At 50.8% G+C, this 15,533-nt stretch overlaps 1 protein-coding gene across 4 annotated transcripts in view; it reads right to left on the bottom strand.

Moving 5' to 3' along the window:
• TOX2 (TOX high mobility group box family member 2) overlaps positions 1 to 14,946 on the bottom strand; it is a 128,507-nt gene extending 113,561 nt beyond the window's left edge. For 3 of the 4 annotated variants that reach the window (XM_045804664.2, XM_045804663.2, XM_045804660.2), the window contains exon 1: positions 14,806 to 14,946. In XM_045804664.2, the coding sequence (XP_045660620.2) occupies positions 14,806 to 14,904 (99 nt within the window). In that variant the 5' untranslated portion in view covers positions 14,905 to 14,946. Of the gene's footprint in view, positions 1 to 8,378; positions 12,914 to 14,805 lie in introns of those variants that run through there. The other variant, XM_045804662.2, reaches the window with a different exon arrangement.
• Positions 14,947 to 15,533: the final 587 nt, after the last annotated feature.

Consider the following 15,533-nt stretch of genomic DNA (forward strand, 5'->3'; position numbering starts at 1 on the left):
CTCCTAAACCATAGTCATCACTTCCATCTGTCCTCCTGCATCCACTCTTGCCCCCCAGCCAATGTTTCCCCATAAGACAGTCACCAAGATTCTTCTAAAAATGCTCCCACTGCCCTTGAGACAAAGTCCAAGGTCCTGGATATGGCCTGAGGTGTTCCAGGTGTTGGAGGGGCAATGACAGCAGCGGAGGGGACAGTAGCAAAGGCCTCGCCAAGCAGGTGGCACTGGAGGAGAAACTTAAAGGACATGTGTGTTGAAGTTTGCCAGGTGGGTGGGGAATGCCCAAACCAGAGGCAGAGCAGTTCGAGGTGCTCGGATTGACCCCCACCCTTGTGAAGCCGATATTTAAGCGGTGGCGATGGGACATAAACAATAAACGTAATGAACATGCATATTATACACCATGAAAAAAGAAAAGACGAGACAGGTAAGGGGTTTCTGGGGGAACCGGGTGGGGTAAAACAGTTTGTGGCACTGAATCTTCAGAAAGGAAAGTATCCGAATCAACACTGTTCTTGAGTCTGCGTGGTGGGATAGTGGCAGGGGATCTCCCCCTGTTCCCTAAACTTTTTGGCAGGTAACATAATCTTCATAATTTACAGTTCAATAAAAAGAAAGGGGTAATAACTCGAGGAGAGAAGTCACCAGAAAAATTCTGCTTGCTCAACAGAAATGTTCCCACGAGCTGGAAATTTTGTTATCTCTGGAGGCCAGACTGACTGTGCCCCAGATACCCCAACACAGGCAACTGGGAGCTACACCTCCCTCCTGAAAACAGCAAGGTCACTCCCGGCAGGGAGACGGGAGGTGGACAAAACAGGGGTCTGAGGTCTGCCAGCCCTTGCCCCAGAAGCCAAACATTGATGAAAATGCACTTCAACTTTCTTTCTTGGGCTCAGCTGCAGGTAAGGGTGGCGTGTTGTTACAATGGGAATTCAGATTTATTAACACTTACAGGCCCAGGGCGCCTGGCTGGCTCAGTCCGTAGAGCATGCAACTCTTGATCTCGGGGTTGTGAGTTCGAGCCCCACGTGGGGTGTAGAGATTATTTAAATAAATAAAAATGTAAAAACAAAACACCTGCAGGCACCAGACACTGCCTCTCACATTTATATGTTTAATCGTCCTGACAACAATGTACAAATAAGACAAGGAAGGCCCAGAGACGACGAGTGATTTATTCTTATTAACACAGCCTAGGATACATTGTAGTGGTCATCTCTGGAAAATATAACCTCCACACCGATTCATTTATTCTTCCAACAAATTTTTATTGAGCACTTACTACACAGACACCATACTAAGGTGCTGAGGACTCAGTGGTAAAGCAAACATCATGACCCCCAGTGGTCTGAAAGGCAGAACAGACACTCAAGTCATCTCATAGCTACATCATGCAATGGGGAAAAAATACACTAGAGACTGTGAAGGAGAACAATGGGATAAGCACTGTGATTAGGAGGTCAGTGTCTTTGAGAAGGCGAAGAAAAATGAGCAGGAGCCAGCCATGTGAAGAATGAAGGCAAGAACATTCCAGGCAAGGGGAAGAGCATTTGCAAAGCCTCTCAGCCTAAAAAAGCATGGTGGGGGAGACTGGGGAGAGGAGGGGGCTGGAAAACAGGAAGAAAGCCAGGGTGGCTAGAATGGTGTCAAGGAGGAAGAGGCTGGCTTTGCTCACCACCATATCCCTAGCACGAAGCCTGGTGCCTCAGACAGAGCAGCTGGGAGCAGGCTGGAAAAGCAGGCAGGGGCTAGATCACAGCAAGATTTATGGACCCAAAAAAGCATTTGATGAGACCTACACACCAGGGAAAGCCGTTGGAAGGTTGTAAGCAGAATTCTGATTTAGGTTGGTAAGAGTTCACCAAGCCATAGCAGAGAGCCATTGAGTGGTTTTGCCCAGAGAAATGACAGGGTCCAATTTGCACATCAGAAAGATCTTGATCATGGCTGGGATAGCTCCTCGGCTCATCCTGATGTGTGACTTGTGGTCACTGGATAGTAAATGTCCCCAAAAGCTAAGCATCCCCAGCTGGCAAGTGGGAGGAGGCCGCTTTTCAGAAAAGCAAGACAAAGCAGCAAATGACAGGATGTGTTGACAGAGCATCAGATGGGCACAAGGCTGTTGGCAGATGGAAAATTGTCCCAGAGAACGACTCAACAGGGTCATGGCTTATTGTTCATGTCGAGCCATTAGTAAAACACAATTATGTGCTTCACGGATACTGCAAGACATAATCTGAGACAGAGTACAAACATTTAGCGCTTCATCCAAAAAAAAGAGGTAAGACAACTAATGCAAGAGCCACTGGAGGAAATGCTTGCATCACACAGGTGGGTGGCCAAGCCCTCCAGGTTGTTTGTTTTTTCTCCTTGTCTCATGTCTCTCGTTTAAAGTCAAAGTTTGGCTCTCAGGCATCCACAGACAGATTTGGAAAGGAAATTAAAATGAACTCTCCCAGGTGCTTAAACATACATTATTATCTCATTTAATTTCATAAGCAGGTAAGCACTGGTAACCCCATTTTGTAGATGAGGAAACTAAGGCCCGGAGGTATTAAGTAGCTTTCCAAATGCCCCTGCTCCCCTCTCCAGCTTCATCTCTTGACACTCTGGTCCCCTCTTATGCCTTTGTACATGCTGTCCCTTCTCTACCTGGAATGCTTTTCTCTACCTTCTTCACCTGGCCAATTCATCTTCAAGCACAGACTGGGTGTACCCTCCTCTGGGAAGCCTTCCTTGACTACCCCAGCCTGGCCTGGTAATCCCACACCCATTTGGAATTGCTTATTTTTACCTATCTCTCTAATAAGACTGTGGCTCCTCAAGGTCAAGGACCAGGTCTTAAACACCTGTACCTGCCTGGCATCTACCACAAAGTCCTGCATACAGCAGGCGGTGAATGCTCTCTGCATGGCTGAATGAGTGAATACACTCTTCATAAGTTGCAAAGCCAGGATTTGATCCTAAGCCGATATGACTCCACAAGCATATCTCTTGGCCAGAATTTATGTCTGTGTCTTTTTTTTTTTTAAGATTTTATTTATTTATTTGACAGAGATAGAGACAGCCAGCGAGAGAGGGAACACAAGCAGGGAGAGTGGGAGAAGAAGAAGCAGGCTCATAGTGGAGGAGCCTGATGTGGGGCTTGATCCCAGGACTCCGGGATCATGCCCTGAGCCGAAGGCAGACGCTTAACCGCTGTGCCACCCAGGCGCCCCCTATGTCTGTGTCTTATACTGATCAATCAGAAAACATAAATAAGCATGGAATATATTACAACCATACTGAGGACTTCATTCATCCCTCCAAAAGAGATCCTGAAAAACACCACTTCTCTGGGGAAGACAGGATGGTGTCTAAGGGTAACGGGTTAAGCAAATCCTTTTTCCTTTTGCAAGAGAATTTCACCTTTGCTAATTGTCTTGCATAACTCCCCTGGAAACCTGATGAAGGTAAGATGTTAACTATGTTACTAGGCAACTCTGCTTATGGCAAAAATGACCCCTGGCTGGTAAGCTGCATCTGGACTGGAAATAACTATAAATAAATTATAAATATCTGATAAAGAAACCAAACTTTAGATTTTCCTGAGTGCAGTGACACTTACAACTGACATGCCCCTTGCAAGATACCCTGGAAGATGGAACTACTACAGGAGCTACGGGTCCTTTGGGGAATAAGGCTTCCGAGCCAGGGTGACTTCCAAACCCACCCGTCATGGGGCTTATTCCCTTGCACCTACAGTAAAACCTGCAGAGGGCAGGCAGGCAAGAGAAGAGCTGGGGGCCACCTCCGTGGACTAAGGCAGGGGCTGCGGCTGGAACTATTCCCACGGAAGAGGAGCAGATCCTGTGCCCTGCTGGCAGGTGCTGGGTCCTGCCCACCTCTTACAAGAAGACAGGGACCAAGTATCGCCCATGTGTGTCTTGTGAGTCTGAATGTTTAACTGAACCTCATAGAGTCCCTGTGGGAGAACAACGAGAAATAAGGGAACTGATCCAGAAAGAAAGGAAACCATCCCAACCAAAACCACCACTATGCCCGTTCTGAACTGGAAAGCTCCTGAGACTCTACCATTTATACCATTTATAAAAGACCAAAAACCTGGGATGGAGCCTATGTTCACTGTCCTACAGAGGACCTGAATGGCAGCTGGCAGCTGGCAGCAGGAGTGAGGGAGGGCATGGCTTGCATGATCTCCCAGAGGCCTCGCCACAAATCTGGGATGCAACTGTGGTTATGTGAGAACACTGGAGATCAGAGAAGTTAAGTGACAGGTCCAAAGTCACACAGCTTGTAAGTGGCAGGATATCAAGCCAGGCATTTCCATTGAACTCAAAATCACATTTGAATCCACTGTCTGGTTTTGCAAAACAATTCACTTATAGCTCAGATGAATGTATAGAATAGAAACAAGCATGGGGGTTGGGGTGAAAGGACCTCCTTAATGTAGGTAGCACCCCTGGGGCACTCAGTAAATATTTGCAAAATAAATGAGCAACAAAAGGCCCAGGGTCCATATTCCACATTATCAAGTTCAGTTCAAGTCAAAACAGCAAAATGGAACAATAAAATTTATGCATGAGATTGACCCTGGGTGATACTACTGAGTTAGATTCATTTCCAACAAGTTTCTAAATCATTCCTGCAAATTAGGCCCAACTTCGAGATAAGCACGTTTTAATTAGCTGTAATATGAAGGCATTCTATTACCAAGTGATGTTTGAAGTTGAAAACCAAGGCAGAAGGCCCAGCTGGGAATCCCCTGGCCCCTAGAAGAGCCAATGCATTAACAGTAAAACCAAGGGGAAGCGACCCCCTCTTCCATCCCTGAAGAGGCTGGGAGCCCCACGTGGCACCACAGAGGCTGCAGAAGAGACGAGCACACTCTGAACGCCAGCTCAGCCAACCAGCTTCTCTGCTGCCTTTTGTAACATGACCTCTTTGGACCTCAGTTTTCTCACCTACAAAATGGAGACACGTGTGCCTGGTACGGTTCTTACGAAGGCTTAATGAGATGATATGAGAATGAGCCTAAGATGGGTAAATGCACAGCAAATACATTTGTGCTTATTTCTACCCCACTTTTCTCCACAAAATAGCACGAAATTTAAAAATAAAAATCAGTGAGAGGGGACTTTTTGTTCAAGATGACAGACATACACTTTTTGCCTCTCCCCTCTTCTAAACAACACTAGAATGCCCCCCCAAAAGATACACAACAAAACAAACACATACATATATATTCATAATTCAGATAGATAGATGGATTAAAATAGATTAACTCCAAAAAAGCCCCCATAAAAACACAAGAAAGGACTGGGGATCAGAAACACCAAGACTGCTGGGAAGTAAGCAGTCAGACTGACAAAGAAGCCTATCAGCCTCAAGGCACCAGCACACCAACATGAGACCTCTGGAAAAGCTATTATCCTAACTGAACCCCAGGACATCCCCAAAGAGGGGCAGCAGGAAGCCCGGGGCCAGGCATGTGACTAGACATTTGTGTGGTGGCCTACAGACCTTGGAGAAGCTGACTGTTGGATCTGCCTTCAGGCTAAAGCCAGGGAGAAGAACTCCAATTAAATGAGAGATGTGCCTCAGAGACTGTCCCCCGTGGGGAGGCATGACAGGAAAAACAAAGTGCACCAGTGCCCTTGGGTAACTGCTGGTCTACATGAGAAACAGATGCCCCAACCTCAAGTGAGCTTGTCCCAAGCACTAAGAGAAGTTACCCGCTTCGAGTGTCCACCCACAAACCATACCCAGGGCACCCAAAATCAACAGCCACGTTGCTTAGCCACAGAATTGTGGATCTCACAGGCATTGAGGAAACTCACAACTACAGAGCAGATCAGTCTAGACCTCTGTTTACAAGTAAATGTCAGTCAAGAATCACCAGGCATTTGTATAAAATATCAGCATAAAAAGGGGCCTAATGTGAACAGAAGAACTAATCACCAAGAAAACAGAGTTAATGCAGGAAACAGATGATAACTTTTTAACTGTATTATAATCCTCAAAAGGACTCCATTAGAAAAAAAGGAATGGGATACCCTGATGTAAAATCAATCAAGAAATACTACAAAATTCTGGGAAATGAAAAGTGACAATAAAATTACTGGACATGAACTGAAGAATGGTTATGACTAGAAGTACCCCCACCCAACTCCCCTTAGGGGTTAGCCTTGGGGAATGGGGCTGAGAGGGCAGTAGGGAGAGGAAATGAGAATGAGTGGCCCCCACCCCCATTTTCCTTTATAGCCTACTATATTTCTGTGTATCTTACAAGGAATAAAAACAAATTTAAAAAAAAAGATGGCGGGACTCAAGATAAATTGAAAATGACAGAAGAGTGAAATGAAATTAGAAGTTAACAAGCAAAAGACATGTGTGATATCCTATGTTATAGGTACAAAGGACCCACTCATTTACCTCCAAGCTTCCTGGGAGCCACTGAAGACAATGGGAATAGGACAGCCATGGATCATGGCCAACACTGAGGCAGGGACCAGGTGAAGAGCCTCTTGTTGAAGCTGTGACAGGACTCCAACCCAAGGAGAAAGCCATGGTCCCCTGACCAGAGCTAACTCCCTTAGGCACAATCCAGAAGCTTCTCAGAAATCAGTGTGGAGTCCTCTCCACCACACAAGAATGTGCATGACATCTCAAGTAAGAGAATTCCTTGGGCCCCAGAAAATTCCGTTAATTATCATTTTTCTTCACTCCGACCTAAGAAGCAATTATCCTGCAGCTCTCACTCCCATCACGAGATAAGGATGAATCCTCAGCAAGTGACTCAAAGTCTCTAAAAATCATCAACATGCTGGCCCTTGACTTCCAGGGAACCAAAAGGAAGAGGAGTTTTCTCCCTAAGATGCATCTCCCTCAGACAGGCACTATGGTGATCCCCTTTCTATGCATTTATCCCCAGCTGCTGGGAATGTCATAGCTGTACCCCTGCACGAGGAACCTCTCTGCCACAGGGAGCTACCTGGGACAAGGAGATGCCCTGATGCCAATGACTGGATATTGCGAGAACCAAGAGGCACAAGCAGCTCCCTTGCCCCAGTTTGGGACAACGCTGAAGAACCATCCCAGATCAGTGACCAGGTTCCAGGCCAGCTTCTCCCTCTGCCCAGTCCTGCTTCCCTTACTCCCTTACAGGTATACTTCATGAGAAGTTCCCCCAAATAAACCTTCCACAGGCTACTCTCCACCTCAGGGTCTGTTTCCAAGGCAGCCAATGTAAGACTCTGTCCAAGACGAAGGAGACTCTCCCTATAACCTATGGGGGCTTGAAGAACTCGGGGGTCTCTGGGATATCTGACAGTGTCTGAGCCAAGGCTACAGGGCACAGGCCAGCAATACATCCCCCTTGTCCTAAGCCAAGGTGGGAAAACCTTCCCACATCCCAGTCTATAGCCATGTTCTCCTAAGTATACTTCCCATGCCAGCAATATCAGCATCGCTTGTTAGCACTGCACCTTTTCAGCCCTTCCCTAGACCTACTACTGAGTCAGAACGTCTGAGAGGGCACCCAGCGATCTGTGTTTCAACTACCCTCCAGGTGATTCTGAAGGTTGAAAAGCAGAGAATCCCTGACTACTAGGTGAAATCAAACACAAGACATTAAACTTTTCCATCAGCAGAAGACCAAGAGACAGCTGCTGACAAGAGTCTGAGCCAGCAACATGAAACATCCCATACTCTGTTCCACACCTCTGGCTCCGACGCACTCCTCTACTTACAACCCAACCAGCTGGGATGTGACACTCTTTACAACAATCTCTGCTGGTGTCCCAGCTCCCCTGTAGGCAGGCCTCCCTGCCTTAGGCTGATAGAATCCCCAAACCACCCTCCAGGCCCCCTTTGCAGTGGCTCTTCCCTCTGCCTAGGACATGCTTCCAGGAATTCTACATGCCCCCACATAGCCCGCCCACCATTTCCTTTAAGACTCTGCCTGTGAGGCCTTCCTACACCCCTGGCACTGCCCCAGACAATTCTATATTTAATTATGACTCCGCATTTGGAGCCACGTTACAGATCCACACAGCCTTTCAGCTAACAAAGAGAAGTTTCCCGTTGAGTGGTTGAGGCTTCCGGACAAGGCTGGGTCCCCTGGCACACAGTAGGCACTCAATAAAAACCTACTGAACATCTGAGAAGCCCAGCGGTAAACGGGTAATTACATATTGAAAAACCACCATCTTGTTGCTCATTCTAGCAGGCACCAGAAGTTTGCGGTTCTTACAGGAGCAAGTTGAAGCTTCAGGATAATTGATCAAAATTTATTATCCCGTGTTATACGGCATGTTTTCACTAAGAGATAAAATTACAATTTACCACGACTCATTAAGTTAATAATTACTTACCATATGCTTTTATTGCTGCTCCCAAACCACACTGAAAAATCACTGTGCAGGATTCCGGTCCATGTAAATAGGATGACTGCCAACCACGTGGATAAAGAATTTACTGACAGGGAGACGCAGGACTAAAATATCGAACTGAAAGTCCAAGCTCTAAAGCTCCACCCCTCTCATCCCCGTGACTCTCTAGGTTCCCTGCACCACATTTTCTAGGTCAGTGGTTCTGAAACCGGCTCACTTTTCTTCCCCCGGGGGATACCTGGCAAAGTCTGGAGGCGTTTTCGGCTGTCATGACCAGGCAGGAGGCTCTACTGGCACCTAATCAATAGAGGCCAGGGAAGCAGCTACACACCTTATAATGTACAGGACAGCCCCCCCAAAACAAGGAATTATCAGGCCCGAAGTGTCAACTGTGCTGAGGCTGGGAAACACTGTTCTAGGTCAAACGGGACTTCCATAAATGTTTCTTTAATCTGAACTTCATAGCAACAGTATGAGGAAGGCATTACTGTCCCCTTGTACAGATGAGAAAACTGAGACGTGGAGTGGTTAAATGATGTGCACAAGGTCACCAGACCTCTCCAGCGAATGGCGCAGCTGCAATTGGAACCAGTCTTCTCTGCCTGATAAACCCAACTCTCCTCCCACACAGATTCAAGAAGGAATCAGAAGCCAAGGAAGTGAGCAGCTCTTTGTTAATTCTTTAGGCTGAGTGGTCCAACTAGAGACTGCTTCAAACCGGATACAGGAAAAATCAGATCCAGAGACCAAGGCATGGAAACACCTGATGTTAGGAGGACCCTTCCCGTGCAGCAGCTAGGACAGTCAGTCCTCCAGCATCCAGGGCTGAAACCCGTTCCTCCAGCATTGTAACTTTCAATTGTGCAGCTCTTTATGAATAGAAATGAAAGCATTTCCTGCTGGGGCCACATGCTATATATGCACGATTTCCAACCTCAAGGCAAACCCCATGGGGGAGGTGTTCCTGTACCCATTTTGCAGATGAGGAGACAGAAGCGCAGGGAAGTTAAATAATTTGCCTGTGCTGATGATGGTGAAGGCAGCATTCAAACCCAGTTCTGCCACGTTCCAGAACTTACACTGCCTTCCTATCTTGAGACTAGTTCTAGGAAATCAGAGAGGCAAAATAGCTGGTCCTATGGAATCACACAGGGCTGGCAGTCCTGCAGGGGTTTCCTTTGCTATATGCACAAACTCAGCTGCTCTTCCAGGCTTCCTGGCTGCTCTCTGTGCTGGGCTCTGTCCTCTGGGCCTACTTGGGTAAGCTCCTCTAGGAATATCAGGTCAGCCAAGAGACTCTTGGCCCCTGCTCCACCCTGGGTGTGATGTGCTCACTAAAATCTTCTTCTTTTTTTTTTTTTTTTTTAAGATTTTATTTATTTATTTGACAGAGAGAGACAGCCAGCAAGAGAAGGAACACAGGCAGGGGGAGTGGGAGAGGAAGAAGCAGGCTCCTAGCACGGGAGCCTGATGTGGGGCTCGATTCCAGAGCACCGGGATCACGCCCTGAGCCGAAGGTAGATGCTCAACGACTGTGCCACCCAGGCGTCCCTCACTAAAATCTTCTAAGAGCCAAAGAGATGCTAAGTTCCTCAAGCTACAGAGGAAAACTGGCGAGCCCTGAATTCATTCATGCATTCATTCAGCGAATATTTATTGAGCACCTATGTACCAGGCCAGCTCTGGGAATACAAAAGTAAAGGTAGACACAGTGGTTCCTGCCCTCTGAAGCATATGAGGGCGCATCTCCTCTAAAAGTATCATCCTCATCCCTCCTGGGTGCACTACACTTCACAATTACAAGGGACATGCCCAGGCTTCATTCATTATATCGCCACACCACAGCTCCGCATCTCACTAGACTGATGTTCACTGATTCGTTTTCCCTTTGCCAAGAGGGAAACAGAGGCCCAGAGAATGGCACTATCATGCTCAAGGTCACCTAGCAGACTGCGGGCAGCAGTGCCAGGCCGGGGCTATGGCTCTTGACACTCATATGGTACAGAAGTTTGGCCGACAGGACCCTTCAGGACAGACTAGGGGAGGAGTTATGGAAAACACATTTAGACGGAAAGTATTCACATCCTCCAGAGTCCCCAGGACCAGCCATCTCAGCTCACCTGGCCCACAGGTCCCACCCGCAGTTACCTGTGCCCCTGCACAAAGAAGCAGTGGGGACCTCACCCACCAGAAAGGCTAAGCAGGCCTCATAAATCTCAAGTACAGGTGAGGTGGGGACAGCAACTCCCACTTCTTGGATTTTCGTCCCAGGGAGACTCCAATCGCTCACTAGCCGAGCTTGTGTTGATCCCGTCAAGACGCGAGACGCTGTGCCCAGAGCTGCATGGGTAGGGAGTTGCATCACTTACCCACGCACATGCTTCCTGAGTAGTTCTGGGTCAGGCGCTGTGCCAGGTGCTGGGAGCCCACAGAAACCCGTACACAAACAACCAAACCGCTGCTACACGAAGTGTGGTTGCTGGACTGCTGGCAGCATCACCCGGGAGCTCACTAGACATGCAAATTCTCACAAAAAGACTTGTATAAAAATGTTCACAGCGGCTTTATTTATAATGGCCCCAACCTGGAAACAAACCCAACATCCATTGGGAGGTGAACAGATAAACCAATTGAGCTATATTCATACGATGTAATTTTACTTAGCAATAAACCACAACTCTGGATAGACACAACACAGATGAATCTTGATGCTATGGTGAGCAAAATGAAACCAGATGCAAAGATGTATATGCTGCATATGAAATTCTAGAACTCAAGTATACTTAGCACACTGAAACTGAACTTAAAGCAAGCATTGGTAATAGAAATCAGATAAGTCGTTTCCTGTAGAGGCGGGGATGGAGACCGTGGGCTGGAAAGGAGCATGAGGGAACTTTCTGGGGTATGGAAAATGAGCAAAATCTGGATTGGGATGGTGGTTACACAGGTGTTTATATTTGTCAAAACTCATGGAACTGTGTACTTGAAATTTGCATTTTATTTTATGTCAATCATATCTCAGTAAAAAATGACCTACAAATCATTTGCCCTAGATCACAAAGCCACAATTGGAGATTTGAACCCATGTTTGCCCGATTCCAATAGCCAGTTTACACTAGCCTGCCATAGTTGAGTGGGGGGCCCCCAGGCAATGCCCTGAGCCTGGTAAAGTGCCTTGCCAAAGTCAGAATGAAGGGACTCCATAGATACCCATGGAAGAGTGTCACAATCTCCCCCTAACCCCTAAACCATGACAGAGACTTGAGGGGTGGGCACATAAGTGTCAAGCTGGGAGTCAAGAAACTTGGGTTCAGGCCTCAACTCTGCTCTCCACACACTATGTAACCTATAAGTATACTACTCTGTGACTCAGTTTCCCCTTCTGTGAAGCAAGGAAGAAGGAGAGGATCAGTGGTTCCCAGTATGGGGCCACAGATCCTGGGAGCCACAGGGCCACAAGCTCCTATGCTCACTAGGCATTGTTATTACATGAAATGAGTAATGTGTCTGCCTCATATCTGGTAAGCTATTTTTCAAATGCATGTTAATATTATTGTAATTAATAAAATAACATCTATTTCAAAGCAAAAATGAAACCACAGCAGCTTTTGCCATTATGTATTTTCTCAAACAAAAGATACCAAAAGAGCAGCCACTGCTCATGACTTTGGTTTAAAGTGGCTGGAATTTCTGTGTAGAGCATCACTAAGGGGACAGTCACCAAGGGAACAGTCGCCAAGGGCCCTTCAGGGTCAACTGTCCCATAGTCGTCCGGCATCACTTGGGTAAATGCTTGCCCTTGTGTTTCTTAGGCCTAGGTCTCTGTGGGGGCAAGCCTCTTGCGTGGACTGCAAGGACCGAGCCCCTAGTGTGCAGGCTGTGCCCTGGTTCTGCAGCCCAATTTACAGACCCCAAGTTTGGTCATGGGTGCACCTTGGGCCTCAGTTTCCCCTCCAGTTCTGATAGTGATCAGCTGTAAGACTGGAGCCCGGGCACTTCCCTCCCCAGTCCCTCACCAACAGACCCTGGTTACAATGTGCCCTACCTCCCAACCACCAGCACTAAAGATGACTGCCCACTTGGGATCTGCTACCAATAAGCATCTGACCCACCCCAGCTGAGCCAAGTGACTTTCCCTTCCTCATTCTGCCACAAGCCTGAAGATTGAGAAGCAGGTCTCACATCCAAGTGCAAGGTCAGACCTTTCTCTCACCTACCTTGGTGGACCAGCTGCCACCCTCCTCCACTTGGACACACCCTGGGCTCTGGGCCAGGGGTCCTAGATCACAGACAGAAACAGAATCACCAGCTTCTCATTCCCTGAGTGGTTCCCTCCCTGGCCGGGTTTCACCCTAGTTCTTGGTGCTGAGTCAGAGCTTTACAGAGCATCAGAATAAAACAGGGGCCTCAGCTGAGTGCCCCCCACCAGAAGGCCCACATGTGGGACCACCCCACTCTGGCAGGGTTTACAGAAACACCACCCGCAAAAGGAGCACTCTGGGCTAAAGGCCACCCACCCACCGACCCAGGCTTTGAGGCACAAATTCCAGATCCCCATGCCCCCCCCCCCCCAAACCAGAGGCTGGAACCTTGCCAACTTAATATTTTAAAATATAAAGCCAAGGGCAGAAGACAGTCCAGCTGCCCCCGCACCCAACAGTCGTCTTCTGCTCTCTCAAGACTCCACTTGCTACTTTTAATCAATATTCCCTCCATCAGACTGGAAATAGCCTGAGAACCGGCCTCCTCTTCAGGACACCATCCCCCTCTTCCGCTTCTAACTTTGCCGGTCACAGGACAAAGATAATTACACCCACCCGCTGTGAGACCTCACTTGCTGCCCACCTCGTCCCCCACACCGCCCAGGCTCTACTGGCCCAGGATCCCACTCCTCCACTCGGGGGAAACTGTGGAGGGCTTTGCCCTGCGACCCTAGAAGCCGCTCCCCAGGGCCTGAAGACGCACTCAGCGAGGCCCAGCCCCTAGGCCCTGCGTTCCGCGAGGGGACGCCCCCTTCCCGCAGCATCCACACAGCAAGGGGCTCGCGTAAAGCCGGTGGGTGGGGTGAGGTTCAGACCCCGGAGGGCCGCCCATCCAACCACCCGACGCGCACTCACCACGCAGCGCCACGGAGCCCGCGCGTCTGCGCCAGGGCCGCGGGGAAACCCACGCGCGCCGTTCAATCCGGGCTCCGAGTGACGAAAAGCCGCGCTGGGCTCCGGCCGGCCCAAGACCGACGCGCCTACCGCCGGACGCACCCACCGTCTGGCTTGCTAACTAAGTTTGAAAGTTCCCTCCCCAGCGAGGGAAGAGACGCGGACTGCGCAGCTGCACCTAAGGGTCCCGTCCCGTGGGGAGCGGGGTCGGACGCCCCTGTTCGGGGTGCCGGGCACGCGACTCTTCCATCCGGAGGACTCGCCGGGGCAGCGCAGCGGGGACCTGGCTGGGGGCGGCGATGTCGGAAAAGGCCGGGGGGTAGGGGGTGTCCCTCTCTGCAGCCCCAGCCTGGAGGGACGCCCGCTCACCGTTCCCGGGAGGGTACAGGCCTCGATTGGCCATTGCCAACTCGGAATCTCAGGCCCCGCCGGGCAATTAGTGAACGGCCAATTAGTGCGCTTGGGCGCCGGGAAGTTAAAGCCCCGACGCGCGAGTTGGTGACCGGGGTGAGGGCCGGGACGGCGCGGAGGCTGGACGTGACCGTGTGTGGCTGTGTGACCGCCGGGCGACTAGTGTGTCTCAGGTTCACCGTACATGGGTGGCTGTGCGTGACAGTGTGCGCCCGTGTGTGTGAGCGTGTGACTGTCGGAGCAACTTCTTTGTGTGACTGTCCCCTGCTGTGACTGGGTGTGACAGGCGATGGGGGCATGTAACGGAGTGTGTGGCATCGTACTGTGTGAATGGGTGACTCGTATGTGGCAATGTGACAGTGTACGTGGGCGAGTGACTGCATGTCATTGTGTATAAATGACTGTTAGGGTGACTTCTGTGGGACGGTAAAACAGTGTAAGTAGGTGCTTGGCTGCCTATGTGTGGCAGTGGGTCACTGTGTGTCAGCCTGCGAATGAATGTGAGGCTGTCAGGGGGACGTAGGCGAGCGTGTCACTGTGCCATCGTGTGAGCGACTGTCGAGGTGACTTCTGCCTGTGAACGGAATAACTCAGGGCATGAGGGTAACGGCGAGGGTCTCTATGTGAGTGGCATGTGCCCGTCGGCGGGGCTGATGCGTGCGGGTCCCCGCGCACTGGCACCGCCGGCACCTCCCCCCGTGGGTCTCCGAGAGTGCCCGGTCCCGAGCCGCCGGGTGACTCCTGCCCCGCACTCCAGCCCGGGACGCTCCCGCCGCGGCGCGGGGTCCGAAGGCGCGGGCAGGCCGCGCCAGCCTCGGCGCCCACCCCCGGCCCCCGCCTACCTTGCCGCAGTGGTAATAGTCCAGGTGCGCCAGGCCGGCCGGCTCGGCCCCGGGCCGCGCGCCCACCGCGGGCGCCGAGGGGTACAGGCGGACGTCCATGGCGGGCGCGGCGGCGGCGGCGGCGGCTCCCGCGGGCAGTGCCTGGGCGGGCGGCGGGTGGGAGCCAGTGTGCGAGCGGGTGTGCGAGCGCGGGGGGCGGGCCGGGGGCGGGGCCCGGCGGAGCGCCCCGCCCCCGCCCCGCCCCGCCCGTGCGCGCTATTGTTCCGGCCTCGGGCGCCGCGGAGGGCCGGGGACCGGGCCCAGGGGAGGGGGCCCCTCCTTCGGGGCGGGCCGCCGCCGGGTCCCTCGCCTGGCTCTGCACCCCGGGGGTCCGGGAGGGGCGCGCGCCTGTCCAGACGGCCCTTTCCCGTCCCGCCTTCCCCACCAAGGGTGAGGGGAGGGAGCAGCCCATTTGACACCCCTCCCCAGAAGTGGGACACGGCCCACCCTGAATATTTAGGAAGCGGGGGCGGGAGAGGAAGGCTGTGACAAGAACACTTTCGAAGATGGGTGCTGCCTTGCCCGGGGGAGCACGGCCCAGCCCCTGCGGCTGATCTTAGGAGGCCCTCCCTCCTTGTCCCACTGATCCGAAATCACTGTGAGAGGGGCTCTGGGAGTTGCTGAGCTTAAACTCTCACTTTACGTATGAGGAAACTGAGGCAAGGGCAGTCACTTCAGTAATGAAGCTC

This window comes from Ursus americanus, chromosome 22 (assembly GCF_024610735.1).
Source record: "Ursus americanus isolate L20-20 chromosome 22, mUrsAme1.1.p, whole genome shotgun sequence".
In the NCBI taxonomy this organism is placed as follows: Eukaryota; Metazoa; Chordata; class Mammalia; order Carnivora; family Ursidae; genus Ursus; species Ursus americanus.